This window comes from Apis laboriosa, unplaced genomic scaffold (assembly GCF_014066325.1).
Source record: "Apis laboriosa isolate Shangri-la unplaced genomic scaffold, ASM1406632v1 scaffold21_cov150, whole genome shotgun sequence".
Taxonomy (NCBI): domain Eukaryota; kingdom Metazoa; phylum Arthropoda; class Insecta; order Hymenoptera; family Apidae; genus Apis; species Apis laboriosa.
In genome coordinates, this window is record NW_025222365.1 from 1236268 (window position 1) to 1256470 (window position 20203).

Consider the following 20203-nt stretch of genomic DNA (forward strand, 5'->3'; position numbering starts at 1 on the left):
ATTATTTTTTTTTTTTGAATATTTTTTCAGAGCAAAGTTTAATACTTATTTTATATATTTTAATGTGTAAATATTATATAAATTATAAATATTATAAAATAAGAATCAAAAATTTAAAGTTTAAATATAAATTTTAGAGGTATTAAATTTGATACAGTAGGCATCCATATTTTGTCTACATTGTAAGCAGTAATATTTAATTGTTCTTGAGGATAAAGAAGTATTGGTTTTGAAATATCTTCATCTAATTTTAAACGGTTGTTTATCCACAAAACTTTTGCTGAAGCAATTGGTTCTAATATAAATGATTAAAATCAGAATATTATTTATTTTTATTGTATAATGAATGAATGTTTATTTTACTTACCTACATTTACTTTAGGTTTTAAATAATGTTCTGTACCAATATTATAAGATGTGAATTTATTTAATATTTCTTGGTAGTCTGTACACTTGCACAATATACCAAGGGGGTGCTCTACACAATTATCAAATTTGGAGTACATAATTTCCTATGGAATACTTTGATTCTGTGATTTAGAATAAGTTAATATCAAAATATTAAAATTGAAAATGTCTGAATTCAGCTACTTTAAAGATGTGTGAATATAGTAATCTTGTGTATAGATATCTACCAGTGATCTACTGTTTGTATTATTTTTGTTATATTAATATATGAGAAATTAATATATAAGAGATATAATTTATATAAGAAATTATACAAAAAATAACAATTAAAGCCATTGTTTATGTATAATACATATTAATACAAGATTTTGATTGTAATTAAATTAAAAAGTATATGTTTCAACATAATACAATCAAGAAGCCAGCTTCTCTGTATTTTTATGAGTCATATATAGTTGAAATAGTGACATTCTATAAATCACATACAGGTTATAAAAGCTGGATATAAAAACTGTATAGATAAAATAAAAATTTTTGTTTCATTTTTTATAATACTTATTTCTTTTTGGTTATTCAATATTATAAAAGCATCAATTAAATATTGTTATGCTAGATATTCATTTCACTGTATTTGTACCTTATATATTTATATGTTCATTAAGTGCAAGTTGATTTTTAAGTCAATGCAGATGAAAATTATTTATATATTACACCTAACTACGAAGACTTTGTAGTCTCATTTTCATTTCTTCAAGTTCTTTATCATTTACTTCTTCACTTTCTTCTTCCGCAGAAGTAGATGCTACAATAGATCCTGGAGTTTCTGTAACAACTGCAGGTGCTGTACCCAATTGGCCTGCAGTTACTTCCCATAAAATCTGTGATAGACATGAAATGTTTTATTAATATAAATTTTTTTATATTTTTACATATAGTAGATAGTAATTTACTTTGTCTATTTCTTCATCTGCTTCATCTTCTACTTCCTCAGAATCTTCCACAGATTCCATAGTTTCATCTAACATTTCTTCAATAATACCAGCTTTCATCATTTCCTTTGATAATTCTCTCATTGTCGCTGCTACTTCTGGAACTCTTACTAATGATTGCATTGCTTGCATTACTTCTGTGGATTTTGAAACTGAACCAGCAACTCTAATCGTTGCTAATTGATTTTTCATTTGTAATGCAACAGAGTTCATATGTGCCTTTGATGTATAGAGTTTGTTACAAGTTTTTCGTGCACGTATTATTTCTTTTGCTAGAATTTTACAAACATCTTTATCACCTTTCTTCGCTGCTTCTTTCAAAGAACGTTTTATTTTATCTTCTTCTCGCTGAATTGCTGTAAATAAATGTTATTAATTACATTATAATATATTCTTATAAAATATTAATAGCTTACCTCTAACCTGTCTATCCAATTGATAGCCTTCTTTCCTTAATTTATGTGTCCATTCTTGAACCTGAAATACGATTTCGTATAAACATCGAATAGATATTATTATTCATTTCGATTCTAACCATTTCTTTTGGATTTTTTTCTGGAGATTTGCCAAACAAGCCCATTTTCTTGCTATGTTGACAGAAATTCGTATCTGCCAAACATAACCACACTATCTTCTAAATTAGTCAAGGTAACCATTAAGATTACGTCATTATTGTATGAATCATCGATCTCTTTATGCGATAATAAAAGAAAAAGATTACGATATGTAAAATATAAAAACAAGAAGAAATAATCTATTTGATACAATAGAACATTTATATTACCAAAATTTTGATATTATTAAAAAAACAATTAATTATTAAAATCGCTGGGAGGGTTTAATTCTTTTTAAGCTTTCAAATATTTTTTATTTATTTTATTTCTATATTAGATAAATTAAAAAAAAATATTACATAGTAGATTATAAAAAAGTATTAAACTATAGCCAATTAAATTATATTAAAAAGAGTATGATTTAAAAAATTGTTCAAGTAATAAGTATCTATCTTGTATTTGTACTTAGAATTAAATCTCTTAACCAGTTCAATACTTTTGTCGCTATTTCCATTCGCTTGTTTGTGTTTTTTTCGATATTCCGTTGATGTCGATACTTTTCAAGATTTTTTCGATTTTCTATACGATATTTATAACTTGCTACATCATTTTTCTCGTCTGGATGATTGTTTATCCTTTCCTCTTTTATAATAGTTGTTTCCGGTTTATTGTTTTCTGAAATTCTAATAGTAAGTAATTTATGAAGATCAGCGTTTTTTTCTTCTTTATTTTTAAAATTTTTCAGTCGATCTCTCAATTGCTCATCAATCTTTTCCTTTGCGTCGAAATTCCACGGAGTTTGCATTTTCTCCAAGTTTAGAGATAAGTTGTATCTCTTCGCGAAAGCTTCTACAGGCATCAAGAAAATTTGTAAACTGTCGTCAGTTAAATCATATTTCTCGTTTGATAAAATTGATTTCATCGATTCGCGTTTAGAAATTTTTATTCTTTGCTTCGCTTTAATTGTTCTATCAGTATTTATCGCGCTTGAATTTCTTTTTACGGTACGAACAATGTTACCTTTTATGGGTACGCAACAAGGACATTCCTTGTTTAATAACTGTTCACAAATCTTTCTAGAAATCGATAAAGCGTAAGAACCATCGTTTAATTTTTTTATCTCCAACGGTAATTTTACACCATCACCGATATAAAATAGCTCAGAATTTCGAAGACTTTGAACGTCATCCTTATTACCTTCATTTTTCACAGTGATTTTTCCTAAATAAGTAAAATCTTGTGCAGAAATCGTATCCGAACTTTCGTTTTCCATCGATTTTTCTATACTCGCATCTTCGCATTTATTCACAATAACGACATTTTCTGTTGGATTCATTCTTGGAGAACTATATCCTACATCGTGATCTTCAATTGTTTTAGTTGAAGATTTGTCTTCAATTCCCGAGGAAGCATCATTATCTGGCCGAGTTTCAATCATCGAGTTATATCTTGGTAATTCTGAAAATTCCACGGTATCCTGAATTGTCTCTTCGTTTGAATAAGCTATTGTAGTGTCTTCCGTGGATTCAAAATTTCTTTTCGCTCCTATTACATCATTATCCGAAGATTTCACAGTCGACGAGATATCATTTTTTCGATCTGATATATCTTTTTTATCCTTTTCATACGCAGACGGTTGTAATGTAGATTCATTTTCCTTTTCATCATTATTTAAATCTGCTTCATTTTTGGCAATTTCCAAAAATTTTTTCATATCGATATTCGATAAATTGAAATTAGTAGACTTAAACGTATTTTCCGTAGTCGAAATTTCTTCGTCTTCCATTTCCATGATATTCAATTCATCATTCAAAGTGCTTCGAATGATCGAATCGTTAAAAACATCATTGATCAGATCTTTTGGCTTCAAGGTATTTTTTATGCTTTGAACAATTATATTTTGAACAGCAGGATTCTTACCTGTTTGCAAGCCAACTACCGGATCACGCAAAAGACTTTTAACACTAGCTTGCAATCTTTTCATATCCGTCGAATCATCGGTTTTCTCGTTTGAGGGCGCCAATGTAACCATATTCGTCACCCATTTACCATTCTTGAATTGATGCTCCTCCACAGCCAGTGGAGGAAGTTCTGTCTTTGAACTGGGCGCGGCAGATATCGTGTTCCGTAAATTATTCCTAATCACATTAGTTGCCCAGTCGCTGTCGAATTTCTTTCTATCCATTCCAGTCATTTTCGATAAAAGATTCTTTATTTCATCTAGAATTGTATGCTCTATTGGCGGCATGGACAAAATACTCTTCAAGTTTGGAACTTGGACAATTTCTGGTAATAAATCATCGCTCTTTGCGGAACCCACCGTTTCCTCGTTGCCATCCATTTCAGAGGAGTCACCGGTGGCAAAATTATTAATTACAGTTTTTATCGATTTATGCAACATCGTGTTGTCGCAGAATGGCAATGTTTGGTCGGATGGATCCTTTGGAAGACCGTCGCTTTTGACTGATTTCAGCGTTGATTCGAAGGAAGAAGGATCATTCTCGTTTCGCAATGGAACGTCATCATCCGGATCTCTTCCTTTGCTCTCTTCCTTGTCTTTATCATTGAGCTTTACGGTTCCAGCTTCGTCCAGGGACATCGTATTTTCAGGAATTAACGCGATTTTTTCCTCCACGGAAGAAGGTATCTCGTAATCCAAATTTTCTCGCTGTTGATTTTCCATGTTGTCCTCTGGATCCTGACTTGAATTCCAATCTGGATTATTTTCTCCTACTATACCTTCCTCTTCGTCTCCTCGATCAGAACTTTTTGAATTATCCATTTTCATGTCTACGTTTTCAGATCCTATTGCCTTCTCCACAGAATTATTTTGTCGAGAGTTAAAATTATAATCGTTTTCATATTTTGGATCATCACTCATAGAACCAGTACTATTTATAAGTAAATTATCGTAACCGGTTGATCCATCGTTCTCTGATTCGTTGGAATAAGCTCTGGACGTGAAATATGCGGCCGTAACTTCCTTGACATCGGAATAATCCAACGTTCCATTCCCCTTTACTTCGTATTCATTCCCATATTCGTTTCCCAAACCCGTGGATGATCCATCATTCGAATTTGGATCAATAGTGTGCACATTAGCGGGGACAACGGAGGGAGATCCAACAATTTCAGGCGGTGGCAAATGATTTTTATCAAAAGATTCCGACGGCATAGATTGCAAATTGTAATTGGAATCATTCGTCTCTTCTTCGAGGTCGTTTTTCGATGTATCTTCGTTCATGGAAAATTTTACGGTTGCAGGAATTATATTTTGAGCTCGAGACAGACTATTTCCAACCATGCTCGAAGGACCATCTGTTTGCTCAACACTTTGTTGATTTTTATTTAAATCTTGTTGTACATTGATCGGCTCTTTTTGCCCAACGACCGAATCGAGTCCAATTGGATCAAATGGAATATCATTTCTCGGTAGAATTGCTTGCTCAACCGTGTTTTTTGGCTCTAAAAGCGAAGGATCTACGCGATGAATGGTCGATGCATGTTTTCTAGGAATCATCGGATCCGCGTTGTTGGGGAGATAATACATATGGGGAAATCTGTTAGATGTTGGACTCTGGACTGGGTTCATTTCGTTAGGAAGGTAATAGGTTTCGGGAAATCTGTTGGGCAAAGATGGAATTTTCGTCTGGGACGATTGTGGGTCTTGTTTCTTGCCGACGAGTGCATCTTTTCGATCAGGTTTTTTCCCCCATTTATCTTTCCTCGCCAATGCTCGTAATTTCGAGATAATATCACGATTCGTGTCTTTCCCGGAAGAAGGATTATTTTTTTCCCTGCAGTAACAAACGAAATTATCGTCGTTATACACGTTTATCCTTGGTTCCGTTCCAGTTTTGCGAGTAGCACCAACGTTGAAATTATAATGAAGCAACTGTTTTCGAAGAGAATCTAACAGAGCCTCGTCACGAAAAGTTGCATTTTTTGCTTCCTCTATGGTCATTGGTTTTTTCAAAGAAAGTAGATGCATGCTCGGTTTTCGACCAACAAAATATTCACGACGTCTTTCATTATTACAAGGATCTCCTACGCTCTTCAACGTGGTTCGAAGGCTTCCTCTGGGAATCGGTGCGCCAACTCTTTCTCCGTGAAACAATGTCTTGCATCGTTTTGTTTTTTGCCCCTTGCATTCTACATTTTCTTCTTCCTTTTCGCTCGTCGGTACAAAAATTACTAAGCTTCTTTTCGTATCGAGTTTCGAATCAGAATCCAAACTTTCCGATTCATCGTTGATCTGATCAATCGAGGGGGGGCTTGAGAAGATAATTCTGGAAAAGAAATTTGATTTTACAAACAATTTTACAAAGAAAATTTATAATAAAATTTTTATCTTTTCTTCCCTTTTTAGCGATTATATCGTGTGTATTTTTTTTTTTTTACTTATTTATTAATTCTTTACAATAATTATACAATAATAATTTATATAGTACGATTATATAATTATACTGATGTAATGGCAAGAATATAAATGAAAAGAGTATTTTAGATTTATTTTGAAATAATATATTTTGAATAAATATATACATAGTGCATTTTATATTATATAAAAAAATAATATATAATGTAAATTAAATTTTACGATGTTAATAAAATTAATAATTAAATTAAATGTATAATACGCTCGTCACTGTTTCTATTTCAATAAATTTATTAATGGTACATAATATTATAAATATATATATATAAATTATATATTATAAATTATATAAATATATATATTTATATATATATANTTAATAATTAAATAATTAAAATATATAATAGAAAACATAACGTAACACTAGCAGGGAATAAATTCGTGCCGTTTTCGATAATAAACACCACAAGCGGCAGAGGCATTAAATTCTAAGAAATTAACAAAGACAGCGTGTTGTCCTATAATTCGAGGTATTTCGTTCCTCGAGGCGGAATCTAAACTCTTCTTGGAAAACGGATCAAAACATGGGGAATAACTTTGTATATCGTTCGTGTGTGTATAAACGTTTGTATAAACGTGAGGCTTAAATATGTAAACAGAAAATTGCCTCGGGGAAGGAGAAAGGAGGAAATTTAGTTTAGTTTCGGACGCGGTCGAGATAACACGTGTGAATTCGAGTCGTATCGTGATTTCGTAATGTGTAAAGTGAATAGTGGGTAATATTTTGTCAAACGCGATCTTCCGTGCAACACTTCCGGTGGAGTGAAAGGAGGAGTCGGGATCATGGATCAGGAATTCGAGGCAGATCTCTTGGTAAGTGAATAATTCCAAATTTATTACGAAACGAATAGATACACGATGTACGCGATATTTATACAAATGCGTAATTGAATTTCTATTTAAATCTCTATATAAATTTTAGTAATACGCATCATCGATTATTCTTGTTTCGAAATAATATCGAAAAAAATTTTCAAAATTAAATAGAAATTTAATTCGTTAGAAAACATCGTACAAAATTATTTGGAATCTGATTCCCACGTTATGGAATGGTGTGCTCTGCCACATTCTCACAATTCCTCGCGTTCGTTCCTCCGCTATTCGTTGTTCGTTTTATTTCGCGATTCGTACACGAATTATGCCGATTCCTTACAAATTCGAAGTTCTTATCGAATCTTGCAAGCAAGATGAAATTTAAGCGGCGCTGACGCTCGCAATTGCGCCACCGTTACTCTCGGCCGACCAACATATTTTTTCGCGATTCACCTGACCGACTCGTAATCGGGAATTCGTCCAAGGTGGAGGTCGTTTGAAAAATCGAAAGAATGTTTCCGATGTACTCGGTGGGAAGCTAGATAAATGGCAGGGGATAAGGGAGAATTTATGAGGGTAATGGTAAATCCAGCAGTATGGGGTGCTGAAATATATTCTGGAGAAAATTTGTTGAATTATCTTTCGTAAATATGATGATCGACCGAGGAATACGTATGGTTCGTTACATCGAGTATCGAGATTCCTTTTAAGAATTCCTTTTAAGAATCGGACAATTCTTCGTGACAATTCATCTTTTATATATTTCTTCTGATGGGGGATATTAGAAAGATGGTTAGAGTTACCTGTCGGTGATAGGGTTCCTCGTTTCCCCGCTGCTCTCGATATCGATGATTTTCGAACACGTTGACGAAACGAGAGTAAGAAGCAAGGAACACGCAAAAATCGAACGATACATGATGGTCACGAATGGTAACTCGTGATCACCGGTCGAATCGCGTTTAACATCGACTCCTTCTTGGCTCGAAATGATCCGCGCCGAGATCGATGGACAACTGTACGATTCGGAACTCGATGGATATATTCAAGTTGGAAGTTGCATACATATGTTTTGATATTTTTCTGTTGCAAAATTTGTGGTGTCAGGTAAAATTGAATGTTGCAATTTGTGATGTTATGTTATCTTACTACATGTGGAACATGGATTAATTAATCGTCGATGCCAACGAAATTACATATGCATATCGTTTCACGTTACATTATACATATGTTTAGTTAAAAAACGTTTCTCAATGAGAAAAAATAACGGCGCATTGCATCAATAATGTATTTTGCACTCGTTATCCGAGAAGGGGATTCGATATTCGTTACAAACAAACGTTTTACAACATCTTTTTATTTAGGTCAAAAAATATAAAAATTATACGAAAAATATTATAAAAATAGAATGTATACAAAATTAATAAAACACATTATTATAAGGTTGAAAAGAATTGTTATCCACGAAGAATATTCGTGACTCCGTTAAGCAACATGAAAAATTTTCTTACGTTCGTTATCGCATTTCGAAAAACATTTTGAGCGGGATCTATCGATCTGGTACTGGTTGAATCCCTTTCTCGATCTCCCCTCGCGATCGTCTTATTATAATTCTCGTCCAAATTCTTAATTAACTGTTCCACCGATCCGGTGAAATTTTCCGCTTTGTTTAATCCGTCGATTACCACATTCCCTATCTTTGGTAGACTCTTTTCTATAAGGGACGATAATCCATCATCCTCTTTCTTACTTTTTCTTACGTTCTTCCTCTTACTCCTGTCGATGTTCCCTTTCGGCATGAATTTTTCAAGCGGTATCTTCTGAATCAGCGATTTTTCGACGTCATCGATTTCGCCGAATGTCGGAATCTTTGTGCTCGAAGGTTCGTCCAGATGTTGCAATTCGGATGGTTGTATCTTGAAAAGGGGGAGAGATTCGAGTGTTATGCAAATTTTAAAAAATGACGAAAAGCAAGATCGTACACGTTCTTAAACCTTACCTTTTCCACGTTGTTATTTTCGTCCATCTTCTCTGGATTCTCTACCGCTTCCCTTTGAACCCTTCTTCCGGATCTTTCCATCCATGGCAACGCCGTTAACGCCGTTCCGTGTTTGTCAGAAAGGAGTAATTTTTCTGAACTTAAGCTTCCCCTTACCTTTTCTTCTTCCTTACTTTTCTTCGTATCTGATTCATTTTCCACATCTCCTTCGATTCTAAGAAGAAGATTCTCGTCAGAAATTTCCTTTGAACTTTGCTTCAAACGCGACAAATAATTGTTCGCTTTACGAAGAAAAAACGGAGGCAGAGGCTCGAAATTTTCTTCTTGTCTTCTCGATTCGGTAACGGCGTTTCTTCGTTCCCGTTTTATTTCCATCTTTTTCGAGTCTCTCTTCCCGTTATCTCTACTTGCGTTATTCTCGTTCGAAGTCAGCGTCTCAGATATATTTCCACCTTCGATTTGCATTCTCCCTTCCGTAACATTTCGATAACTTTCATCCTGTTGCTCGACTGCTTGTCCATCGAGTACTTTTAAAGATTCTCCCCCATCGGAATTTTCTTCGTTCGCGGAGGCTTCCTCGAATTCTCGATCATCTTCGGCTTCCGCGATTTCTCCCGTAACCGGTTCTTGTTTCTCGACGATCGAATGCATGAAATTTTCCATTTTATCGTCCACTATGACGTTCCCCGATTTGAGAAGCTCGTCGACAGTTTTGGGATCTAGATAGTCGATGAAATCGTCGAGAAGATTTTCGGTTAATTCTTCTTCGCTCCCGTTTTTGTCCTCGCGTTTGTGCTGCGTCGATTGACGAATCCTGAAAGGTTTGAATATAATAGGCTTCCAAATAATTTTGTATTTTTTCGAAGGGATTTGCGAATCGGGCCTCGATATCCTCGAACTTTTGTACAACTGCAAACGAGGATCCCCTCCTTTGTATTTGGATGGATCGATCATGTATATTTCCTTCCCCTTTGGAAGTTGATCCGATTCTTCCTCCTTGTCGGAATATCGAACGACTTTAATACTTCCGAGATAATTTTGCAGGAGACGGTTGTACGTGTGGTTGGGCGTCGAGCGTCGAGAAGATGCCTGTCGAGCAAATTAATTAAATGAAGAAGAAGAAAAAAAAAAAAAAAAGAAAGAAAGAAAAAAAAAATCTCTTAACAAGAATAATTATTTACCCTCATAATTCTCTTCCCTTCGTTCCCTGGATTCCCTTCGTAATAGAATATCCGTGGCCTCTCTACATCCTCCACTAGAGCGAAATAGACTTTGTCTTTCCTCTCGCCTTCCCCTTCATCCGATTCTTCTCCTCTTTTTTCATTTAAATCCTCCAATCGTTCGACATCTTCGTCCAAATTATCGTAAGAACGATCTACGGGATCGCGGAAATTCTTGTCATTTTTCGGGTTAAAAATCCTCTGCCAAGTATTCTTATTCCTCAGAATTTCGGTCACCGGTGCGTCATCCCCCTCGCCCAACATCCCCCCCTCGCCAGCCTCGACTTCCCTCTTCGCATCGTACTTCGTCGGTTGATACATCAGTATGTAGGCTAATTTCTCGCGATCGATCATGTCACGAAAATCCTGGCTCTCCTTGATCCTCTCCCACGCCTCTCTTCTCCTCAGATTCCTCTTTTCCACATCCTCCTCCTTGTCGACCGCCTCGCGAACACCTCTCTCGTACTTCCTCAACATCATCTGCCTCTTGTCGCGCAACTTGTCCCGCAATTGTTTCACCTGTTGAGCACGATTCCTCCGATATTCCGCCACCCCTTTGTCGATCGATCTCGATCTCGGGATGGGGAGCAACACGCGCGATTCCTTCAATTTACGAAACAAATCCCTCAAAGCCTGCAACGTTCTCACTTTCTTCGACAATTCGGATTGTCTTGCGACGTTTAATCTCGACGCACGTTTCTTACTTTTACTATTGAGATCGGTCGGCCGAGCTTGAGCGATCGGCCTCCCTACCTTGGCCACCTCCGCTGGCTTTTTACCGAGGAAAAATTGCTCGGGTTTCGTCCCTCGTTTCGAACTTACGTCACCAACGTAATTATCGTGATCGTTTTCGGATTCCTTCTTGATGACAATCTCTTCCGATAAAGTCGTCGTCTCGATCGTTGTCCAACTTTCTTCCTTCGTTGGACCTTCGGCCTCCTCGCTCCCTTCCGTAAAACCTGTAGAATTTTCTCGATCGGCAAGAGTATATCCCTCGTTATTAATCGTGGTGCTCTCTTCCTGAAAGGGGAGAAACTTACTCGCATCGCGTCTCACCGATCTTTCGGTCGATCGATCCTCCCCTTCTTTCGCGCTTAAAATCGTGGAGGATCGTGGATCGGCGAACGACGGCACCTCAAAATGGAGATCCGATCGGCTCTCCAAAACAGGGATATTGGAATCGTGGCGCGGATCTCGAGGGTTGTTCGATTCGATCCGGGAAGACGATCCCGCGTCTCCCACGATCTTTGACGAATCTTCGTCTCGCGTCGATTTTTCTATTTTGGGCCCGCCCTCGAGGTCCGCGAACACTTCCACGTCCGCGTCCTCTTGCAAATTTGCGCGCACTATATCCTTGTCCAAACCCGCAGCGACCAGTTGTTGTTGTTGTTGTTGTTGTTGTTGTTTCGGGGGTGCGAGCGTGTCGACCTCGAGCGATTCCAACGATTCGATGGCGCCCCTTTTCGATCGGCAATCGCAAGCTTTCGAGCGACGGATAACTCTGCAATTGCAATCCTTGGAATTAGCATCGTCCTCTTTGATCATCTCCTGATCGAGTATTACGCGCAAATCCGTCTTCCCCCTTTTCGATCTCTTGTTCCCGAGGACCCAAGGACTCGACCCTTTGAAGCTCGGATCTTGGAAATTGGAAACTTTCTTATATATCGCGCTATCCATCGGCGGTGCTCGTCCAGAGAAGAACGATCGGATGACGGATTCGTCTGGTTGGACGTTAGACGGCGAGGTATACGTGGGTCGATGATTCTTCGGGAAAGAGACGGCCCCCTCGAATTTTTCCAAAGACTTGCTCCTCGTATCTCGAATCGTGCCGTCCGATTCGATCCTCACCACCTCGAATTTCTTCGTTCTATCGTTCCCTCCAATCTCGTACGTTTCCACTTCCCACAGTTCAGGAACTCCTATGTCCATTCGATTGTTCCTCGAATTCTTGAAAAATTGGACGGGCTCGTGATAGAAGGAATGATCATCCTCGTCTTCGTCCCACGCACCAACGTCGTCGATATACTCCATTGTTGAAACTTGCTCCTCCGAATCCTCGAATTCGTCGTCCCTCGTTTCGTAATCGTAATCGATATTTAAGGACGAATCCTCGTTAACGAAGAAATTTTCCGGCTCGAATTGGTAAAAATTGATATCTTCTCCGCTATCCAATTCCAGAAAACTCGGTTGCTTCTTCTTACCCCTCCCATCCTTCCACCATTCGATCCTTCGATCCCCTCTGGATCCTTCTTCAACACCCTCGTTCCTCGAGAGGCTACTCTCCCTCTTCGAATCGAAAGGGATTCCTCTCTCTTTGACCGATTCTCTCTTGGCCCTGTCCAGTCCTCGCTCCATCTGTCTCGAATCGATCGACTCGTCGGACAGGTTTGCATTCATCAAGAGATCGTAAAGGGACTTCAACGTCTCTTTCACGGTGGTGAACGACTCCGTCTTGTTCTCGTGATCGATTTCCTTCCTCATTGTTTCCAGAGTATTCTGTATCTTCAACATTAAAGATATCACGTCCGTGACCAGGTCGCCGATCGACTTTCTCAACTCCATCTTCGCGTCGCTCGATCCCATCAGATTCCTCAACCGCGACACCCGATCTTTGTACTCTTTCAACTTGCTTTGCACGTCCTCTTGGGACAGCGTGGACGTGCCTTTCCCGTCTTGCTCCTTAGAGTTGGACAGTAGTCTCAGCTTCGGCAATGATTTCGCGTAATCGTAATCGTCCAGCTTCTTTTTCACGAATCTCTTCAATCTCTTCAATTCCCTCTTTATGTTGTTTTTATAAATCGACACGTCACCCCTCCGTTTTCTCTTATCGATATCCCTCTTCGAGCTCCCTCTTCCTTGCGAAGATCCTGCAACGCGTGTTTGTTTCGTATTCTTGTTCTCGATCTTGTTTTTTCGCGCACTCATCTCGAGCTCTTCCATCCTCGATGTCTCGTTTCTCGTGCAAGATTTTATCTGGTTGAATTACAAGAAATTAGTTTATTTTAGAGAGTAATGTTTGGATATTGGCACGAGTTTGCACTTGTATATACTTTTAAATTGGGGATGATCCAGAAACCGATACCGCCCGACTGCAAACGGAGATCCACGCCGTGTTTCGTGTTGTTCAGAATCTTTGGACGCATCTCGGGGATCGTATCGTTGATCAAAGTCAATAGTTTATCATTCAGGAAGATAGTTCTGGAGGGGGAAAAAAAAAATAATACAGAACGATTCTTCGATTTTTCGCGATTGATTACCTCACACTTACTCCGCAAACATTCGATTGGGTGCGTCGAAACCCGGCGTAAGAACGTATTCGTGAATCTCGGTTACGTTAATCCCTTCCAAATCGAACGTGACTTCGCGAGGATTCAAATTCACCCCGAAAATCACGACCGATCCGTCTTCGTATTTGTTCGAGGCGCATTGGCAATAGAGGTAGACATGATCCTCGTTGCCACTTGGAATCCTCGCGTCGAACACTTGCCCTCCAACGAGACTCTTGTGGAGGAAAGACACCCAGTAATCCTGAACACGAAACGATACGTCACACCCTCATCGATTTTCGAAACGTACTTATTTATATATATATATATAGTATGGGGCTCGTTCTTACTGGAGTTGGATAAGTCAGGTCTGTCGGTTGCCTCATGATCACGTTCACGTTTGCTTTTGCCGAATTTCCTAGTCTTCTCGCCAAGACGAGAGCCCCTATGTACAAATTCTTGCATTCTTCCGGCCTCGATTCGGCTTCGATCGAATATAATAATAATATTAATAGTAATAATAATTGGCAAAAGCGAGCTTAATCAATTATTGGTCACTCACCAATCCACAACGGTCGATCGTCTACGAATCGACCTATAGCTTTCAACAATTCTTCCTTATCTTCTTCCAAGTTATCCTGGTGTATGAACGCTCCACCATTATCCAAAGTGATGCTGGCAAGGTCGCTGGAAACGATTTCGAAACAGTGTTACCGACCTGCGATACGCTCAATTTTTACCTCAATATTTATTCCGTTCCGGAAAAAAGCAAAATAGCAGTAGCGTTTTTTATCGAATAAAAAAGCAAGAAAAGAGAAGAAAAGAAAATTTACGGATGCCACGTGATGGCTGAAAGCGCGGGAATCGCTACACTGAAGTAGTCTCGAAGATAATTTAGATGCTTCTCGTTATCGTAAATAACAACATCCGGCCCTGTAACCACGCTGTTCGAATATCTAGGAAATTGGTTCAACGATTTTCGTAGATCCAACGTTTGCCTCGCTAGATCGTTGCCCGTCAGATTGCATCTAATTTGGGGTTCTGCAAAGAGAAAATGGAACTTGAAGATTCCTTCTCCATTGAACATTTCGATATCAATTTACCGTATCCCAGCTGCCAATTGGCGTTAAAACCCATGTGATCGCTGAAAGAAATTATCTCCATCGAATCTTCGCTCCCTTCGATCGTCCTCCTTTGTCGATCGTCCGGCGAAACGCAGGCGATCACATCCAACCCTGCCTTTTCAGCCCACTGATGGACCAATACCCAATCGGACTCTACGATCACGAAACGCCGTTGATGGAATATCGCGATATATATATATATATGTAGGAAATGGATAGGAGGAAAAGGTCAGAAATCTCTTTCTGGAATCCTATCTTTTTTTCAATTACCGATTATTCTTTTCAAAGCCAACTTCGTTTGTCGAATGTAGAAAGAACAGATAGGAGTGATTCGATTCAAAGCAGATAGAAAAAGCAGAACTCGGTAATAATGATTATCGCGATGTTGCTAGAAGATTGGAAATGTTTTTACAAAATTTTTCCAATTTTTTTTTTTTCTTGCAACGAAAGAGTAGAGATTTAGGATGGAAAAAAATAGAAGGGAATTCGACGACAGTTACGTTATCGTACAGTGAAGAGACAGACTAAGATTCGAAATTAAAGCATCCTATTTAACCGAGCATCTATTCATTTACCCGAGCAAACATCGGTATAATAACAAGTGGTAGATAAAAGCGGTTCAGATGGAAGAAAACAAAGGAATAAATTGCGTGCTACAAGTATCGGATCATGTCGCGCAGAAATATTAAATTACTGAGCTAATTAGGGAGAGTTTGCGCAAGAATAATCGAGATTCGGAGAAATAACAGGTTGTCCGAATAGGTGTCCAGAGCTCGAATGGCCGTGTATATCTACGTGAACCTTCTCGTTACTCTTCGCTAAACACCTCGAGTTCGCATCGTGTATCAACGTTCACCGGTGCATGAAGCATTGTTTGGGTTAATCCAACCAGTTTCTGCAACTGGTTTCTGACCGCGGTGCTGGGAAATTGGCCGGGGAAGATACGCGATGTTTCGTCGTTAATGCGATTTTGGAGGGAAGGAATTCTTTTTCCCAGGTATTTATTACCGCGATAGAGGAGGAGAGATCGAAATTAAATCGAAGGGGAATTTGTCGCGAGGACAGGAATGGAGAAGGAAGGAGGAATTGTATGTTTTTTGAATTTGAATTAAGCTTAACTAAGCTCACCGGATAGCACGATTTTTCTCTTCCTTCCATTTTCTTCGGAATTTTGATCGGCAAAGTGGAAAAGAGTACTGCGTGGCCCTCCGAGTCGCAAATACGCTGGACTCAAAGCTTTCATCAGGTTTACGCTTCTCTCGAAATGAGTGCTGAAATGGCAACGATCACGTTTCGAATGTTAAAAGATTCGTAGATTACTGTCCAGTAGAGAAGAGAATAATCTTAATCTCTATAGATTTCTCTCGGCGAGAATCGATATATACATAGGTAGGCGGCGTAGAGGAGGGATCGAAATTTAAATTAAAACACGTACACGTTTTATTTCGTCGAAGCGTAGATTGAATTTTGTTTTCAAACGTTATACCCGGAATCGTTCTCAGATCGTTTTTTTTTTTCCGCATTCTATTCGTCGCTTTTGAATCGATCTCGAATTGCTTCGCGTTCCTTTCTTCTTCCTTCCTTCCAACGATTCTTTCGTTCGACTGCGCGCGAAATATCGAGCGGGGAAAAATTCGTATACTTTGATAATGTATAAACTTTTAAATTTCGATCGTTCGATTATTGAAATGGGCAAAAAGATAGATAAGAACTCGTTATTATAAATACTCGTTGTACGTACCTGACCGCATTTCCCGCCAACAGGGTTACCGGGTCGATGGTAAGGCTGAGAAACTTGGGATCGGTGACGGCAATCGGCTCGTTCAAATCGATCCTCAACGTTATTTTCTCGGACGAGCAATTGCGAATTACGAGGAGAAGGAGCGAGATGAGAAAAGTTTGCTTCATTTCGTCGCGATCGGATGTTAATCGGATCGACTCGATTTAAATTTCCATTTCAAAAAGTGTGGAAAGTGTTGCGCGCTCGCGGAACGTGTCGCGGCAACGTTTTTATTCGCACTGAGCAACACGATCGTTGGAAAAAATAATAAGCGGTGTCGTTATTGACAAGTGGCACGAGGAGTGGAGGTAGCACACGTTCACAAGCAATTTTGAAATCGCTTACGAGAATTGCGTAAAAAAAAAAAAAAAAAAAAAAANAAAAAAGAAAAAAGAAAAAAAAAGAAGAGAATTGGGAGTAGCGCGAATTGCACGCACAGCGGAATCCATTCGATCGGTTGTCGAAATTTCGATACGACGAACGAGAATTCGATATCGTTTGTCCGATTAAATATAAAGTTAAGGATGTTTGAAAAAGCGTGCGACGAAATGGTGGATGATTTCGATCGAGAGAGAGGATGATTGATAAATAAATAGACGAACGAGTTGGTAACACGATTGACTTTTATTACATTTTTTTTTTTCATTTTTTTTAGAACTAAATAACATAAACGCATATTTCTGGTTAATTCACTTTTTGTTTATTACTCGTAATATTACTATTGTATTAAGAGCTATAACGATGAGGCGCGCCCCTAAAAATCATTTTCATGCTTTATCATTTTTTTTTTCGTTTTTTCATTTTTATTTCTCTCTTTTTTTGTTAAACCTCATTTTTCTCTTTTTTATTTTTTTTCTCTCGCATTTTGTGTTGTTCATCTCTCCCGCCGTGAAAGCTAAAAGAAACGCCGTGAATTTCTCGTACAACGTAGGAAGAGGAAAGCTCGATTATCCTTCTCTTTTTTTTTCTTTTCTTTTCTTTTCTTTCTGTTTTGATTTTATCCCCGCTTCGTTATCGTATTCGTTCAAGCTTTTTTCGGAGATTTCGGTAACTTTGTCGCCTCCTCCTTGATGCTTGAAATTTTTTCCGTGTTCTGTGTTTTTTTTCTTTTTTTTTATTTATTTAGTTGAAGGAAAGATGGACAGGAAACGCGATCTGGAGGAAGAAACTCCGACACGCGTTTCCTGTTTCCTTCCCTGGCTCTCTTTCTTCTTTTTTTTTTTTTTCTTTTTTCCATCGTTTCAAGGGTCAAGAGGAGAGTCGAAGTAGAGAAAGTAGGACTCTATGCATTTTTTACGCGTAACCAAGAGCCGAGATCGTGCTCAGGGGGATGGGTTTGACGGGGGATGTTCACGGGTTACAACTACGAAATCTTATCTGTCTTTTGTTTCGTGTTTCGTGTTTCTCGTGTGAGAATGGTGGTTTCGTGATCTTGGTGTATTCGCTCCTCCATTAACCTTTTATTTGGCACGACTATTTTAATTTGGCCGTTTCTTTCGAATTTTTTGTATACACATATCGATCGAAAATCGAAAATAATCTCGATTACCAATTTTAAGATATCGATTACTTTTTGCTCGAAATTTTGAAATAAAAAAAAAAATTTATTCGAAAAAATAAGTTTTCTTTAGTTCGATTCGCTAAATAAAGGGTTAACTTTTTCACGCGCATGCACGTATTTCACGTGTGTCCGTGTCCATGTGTGGGTGGTGTGAATAAGTGGTCGCTTATTATCTAGGTTACTTTATTTTTATATCAGTGTTTATGTGTATATATATATATTATACATAATCTAACAACAATATATAATATTATCATCATCATCATCATCATCATCATCATCATCATCATCATCGATCATCGATCCATTCGGCGTTACTTGTTTTCCTCTTCGAAAGTTACGTAATAATATACTCAAACGATCAATTCTCCATTCCAACGATTCACTCACTACTCACACTATTACAAGAGATCTTTTACTATTCCCCTCTCTGTTGACGTACAACTCATTACCACCCCTTTTTAATTAAGAATTTTTTCCCCTTTGTATCTGCCGAGCAAGGTTCGTGCGATTTTTAGGCATTCGAAAAACCCCTTATGCCCTTCTCTCATCTTCGCCAATCTTCTCTCCCCCTAATTTATTTTTACTTCTCTTCGACGTTTTCTTTTTTTTTTTTTTTTTTTTTTTCGTTTTTTTGTCTTCTTTTTTTTTTCTTTTTTTACATCGTTTCTCCTATCACTTCCGTGCAAATCTTTATACACGATTAACGATTACAATAAAATTTATTGGTCGTTGCATGCAGCTAAAAATGCTTCGCATCTTCGAAATATAAAATTACACAGAGATCGATGTGAACGTACGAACGGGTTGCAATCACGTAACTTTGAGTTTTGTTTCGAAGTTACGCGGTGGTATCGTCTTTTTATCTATTTTTTTTTCATCTTTTATCTTTTTCTTTTACTTCTCCTTTATCATTACATTTATTACTTTCGCGCGATCCTCGATCGAAGAAGAAACATCGACCAGGAAAAAACATCGACGCTTCGTTCACGACTCGCATCGCGCGCGTGTGAGTATTTGTGTATGTATGTATATATGTATGTCTGATCACCCTTGGAGATGTACTGAGAAGTGTGTCCGATGTGCGTGTGTACGCGAGTTCCTAATTTTTCTTTCTTTCCCTCCCTCCCTCTCTCCCTCCCTCCCTCCCTCCCTCCCTCCCTCCCACGGTTTTTTTTTCTTTGTTGTATAAGACAAAACGCATAACATTTAATAATTATAGGCATCCGTAGTATTGCTTCTCGGTTCAACGAATTTACCGAAGATACCGGGGCACGGTACACAGGTGTGATCTGCATTATTATTATTATTATTATTATAATTATAATTATAATTATTATTATTATTATTATTATTACTATTATTATTATTATTATTATTATTATTATTACGTCGTAACACGGTGAAACACGATTTTCACACGATTCGACGGAAACGGAACGGAAATCGGCAGAGTATCGACGACGCATGGACGATGGGCGATGCGCGATTCCTCCATGCGTGTGTAATATAATTCACGGTTTCCCGGAAACGAATGTGTCGATTCACATTTTTAATTCCATTTTCCAGAAAGAAATTCTGTGAAAGGAAAGGAACGGACGAGGAAAATCCAATTTCCTGGGGAAGAAGGTTTCGGTTCGGTTAAATTAATTATTCAGACCCCCCTCCCCCCTCCCCCCTTTCCTGTTACGGGGCGAGGGGGGCGGCGAGTTTGAGATTTTCTTTTTTTTCCCCCTCGGGAGAAGAATTCGGAATTTGGAATTTTTTCGCGCCCCCGAAGTAAATTGGATTTTTCCCCAATTCGGGAAGGAGGCGCGTTTTCCGCCTCGGATATGGTGGATATATATATGGTGGCTTTCGTGTTTGCCGATTAACGGGATCGAGTTTTCGCGGAATCGAGCGACAGCGTGTATACCGTGTTCATTCGGAACCCCTATATCCGAAAAATCGCACAAGTCCGCTCGAAGATGGTGGTAGCCACGTATCTCTCGTCGTCGAATGGCAGCTGTTTTGAAAAAAAAAAAAAAAGAATTGCGTTCTCCTCGTGTTTGTCA

General features: G+C 38.1%; 4 protein-coding genes across 4 annotated transcripts; all 4 read right to left on the reverse strand.

Annotated features, from left to right (window-relative positions):
* Positions 1-90: 90 nt before the first annotated feature.
* Positions 91-806, reverse strand: LOC122712861. The gene is made up of 2 exons (XM_043932827.1): positions 368-806; positions 91-295 (listed from the first exon to the last, which is right to left on the reverse strand). The coding sequence occupies exons 1-2, from the start codon at positions 504-506 to the stop codon at positions 114-116; spliced, it is 321 nt and encodes a 106-aa protein (XP_043788762.1). The 5' UTR covers positions 507-806; the 3' UTR covers positions 91-113.
* A 139-nt stretch (positions 807-945) lies between these two features.
* Positions 946-2032, reverse strand: LOC122712860 (charged multivesicular body protein 3). Its single transcript, XM_043932826.1, has 4 exons — positions 1933-2032; positions 1814-1874; positions 1359-1753; positions 946-1286 (listed from the first exon to the last, which is right to left on the reverse strand). The coding sequence occupies exons 1-4, from the start codon at positions 1975-1977 to the stop codon at positions 1122-1124; spliced, it is 666 nt and encodes a 221-aa protein (XP_043788761.1). The 5' UTR covers positions 1978-2032; the 3' UTR covers positions 946-1121.
* A 367-nt stretch (positions 2033-2399) lies between these two features.
* Positions 2400-8118, reverse strand: LOC122712953. Its single transcript, XM_043933024.1, has 2 exons — positions 8006-8118; positions 2400-6240 (listed from the first exon to the last, which is right to left on the reverse strand). The coding sequence occupies exons 1-2, from the start codon at positions 8116-8118 to the stop codon at positions 2400-2402; spliced, it is 3954 nt and encodes a 1317-aa protein (XP_043788959.1).
* Positions 8119-8656: 538 nt separating this feature from the next.
* On the reverse strand, positions 8657-16716 carry LOC122712990. The gene is made up of 11 exons (XM_043933096.1): positions 16550-16716; positions 15937-16079; positions 14788-14961; positions 14518-14725; positions 14247-14371; positions 14035-14168; positions 13687-13946; positions 13469-13616; positions 10380-13391; positions 9199-10287; positions 8657-9115 (listed from the first exon to the last, which is right to left on the reverse strand). Exons 1-11 carry the CDS (start codon positions 16714-16716, stop codon positions 8657-8659), a joined length of 5919 nt encoding a protein of 1972 aa, XP_043789031.1.
* Positions 16717-20203: the final 3487 nt, after the last annotated feature.

Coding starts and splice junctions, on each gene's coding strand:
- LOC122712861 (XM_043932827.1), bottom strand. CDS start 506: ATGTACTCCAAATTTGATAATTGTGTAGAGCACCCCCTTGGTATATTG. Junction 296..367: donor AAAACCTAAAGTAAATGTAG/GTAAGTAAAATA, acceptor CATTTATATTAG/AACCAATTGCTTCAGCAAAA.
- LOC122712860 (XM_043932826.1), bottom strand. CDS start 1,977: ATGGGCTTGTTTGGCAAATCTCCAGAAAAAAATCCAAAAGAAATG. Junction 1,875..1,932: donor AAAAAAATCCAAAAGAAATG/GTTAGAATCGAA, acceptor ATCGTATTTCAG/GTTCAAGAATGGACACATAA. Junction 1,754..1,813: donor ATTGGATAGACAGGTTAGAG/GTAAGCTATTAA, acceptor ATTTATTTACAG/CAATTCAGCGAGAAGAAGAT.
- LOC122712953 (XM_043933024.1), bottom strand. CDS start 8,118: ATGTATCGTTCGATTTTTGCGTGTTCCTTGCTTCTTACTCTCGTTTCG. Junction 6,241..8,005: donor AGGAACCCTATCACCGACAG/GTAACTCTAACC, acceptor TTTCTTTTCCAG/AATTATCTTCTCAAGCCCCC.
- LOC122712990 (XM_043933096.1), bottom strand. CDS start 16,716: ATGAAGCAAACTTTTCTCATCTCGCTCCTTCTCCTCGTAATTCGCAAT. Junction 14,962..15,936: donor GAGAAAAATCGTGCTATCCG/GTGAGCTTAGTT, acceptor TCGTGATCGTAG/AGTCCGATTGGGTATTGGTC. Junction 14,169..14,246: donor CGATCGACCGTTGTGGATTG/GTGAGTGACCAA, acceptor ATTCGATCGAAG/CCGAATCGAGGCCGGAAGAA.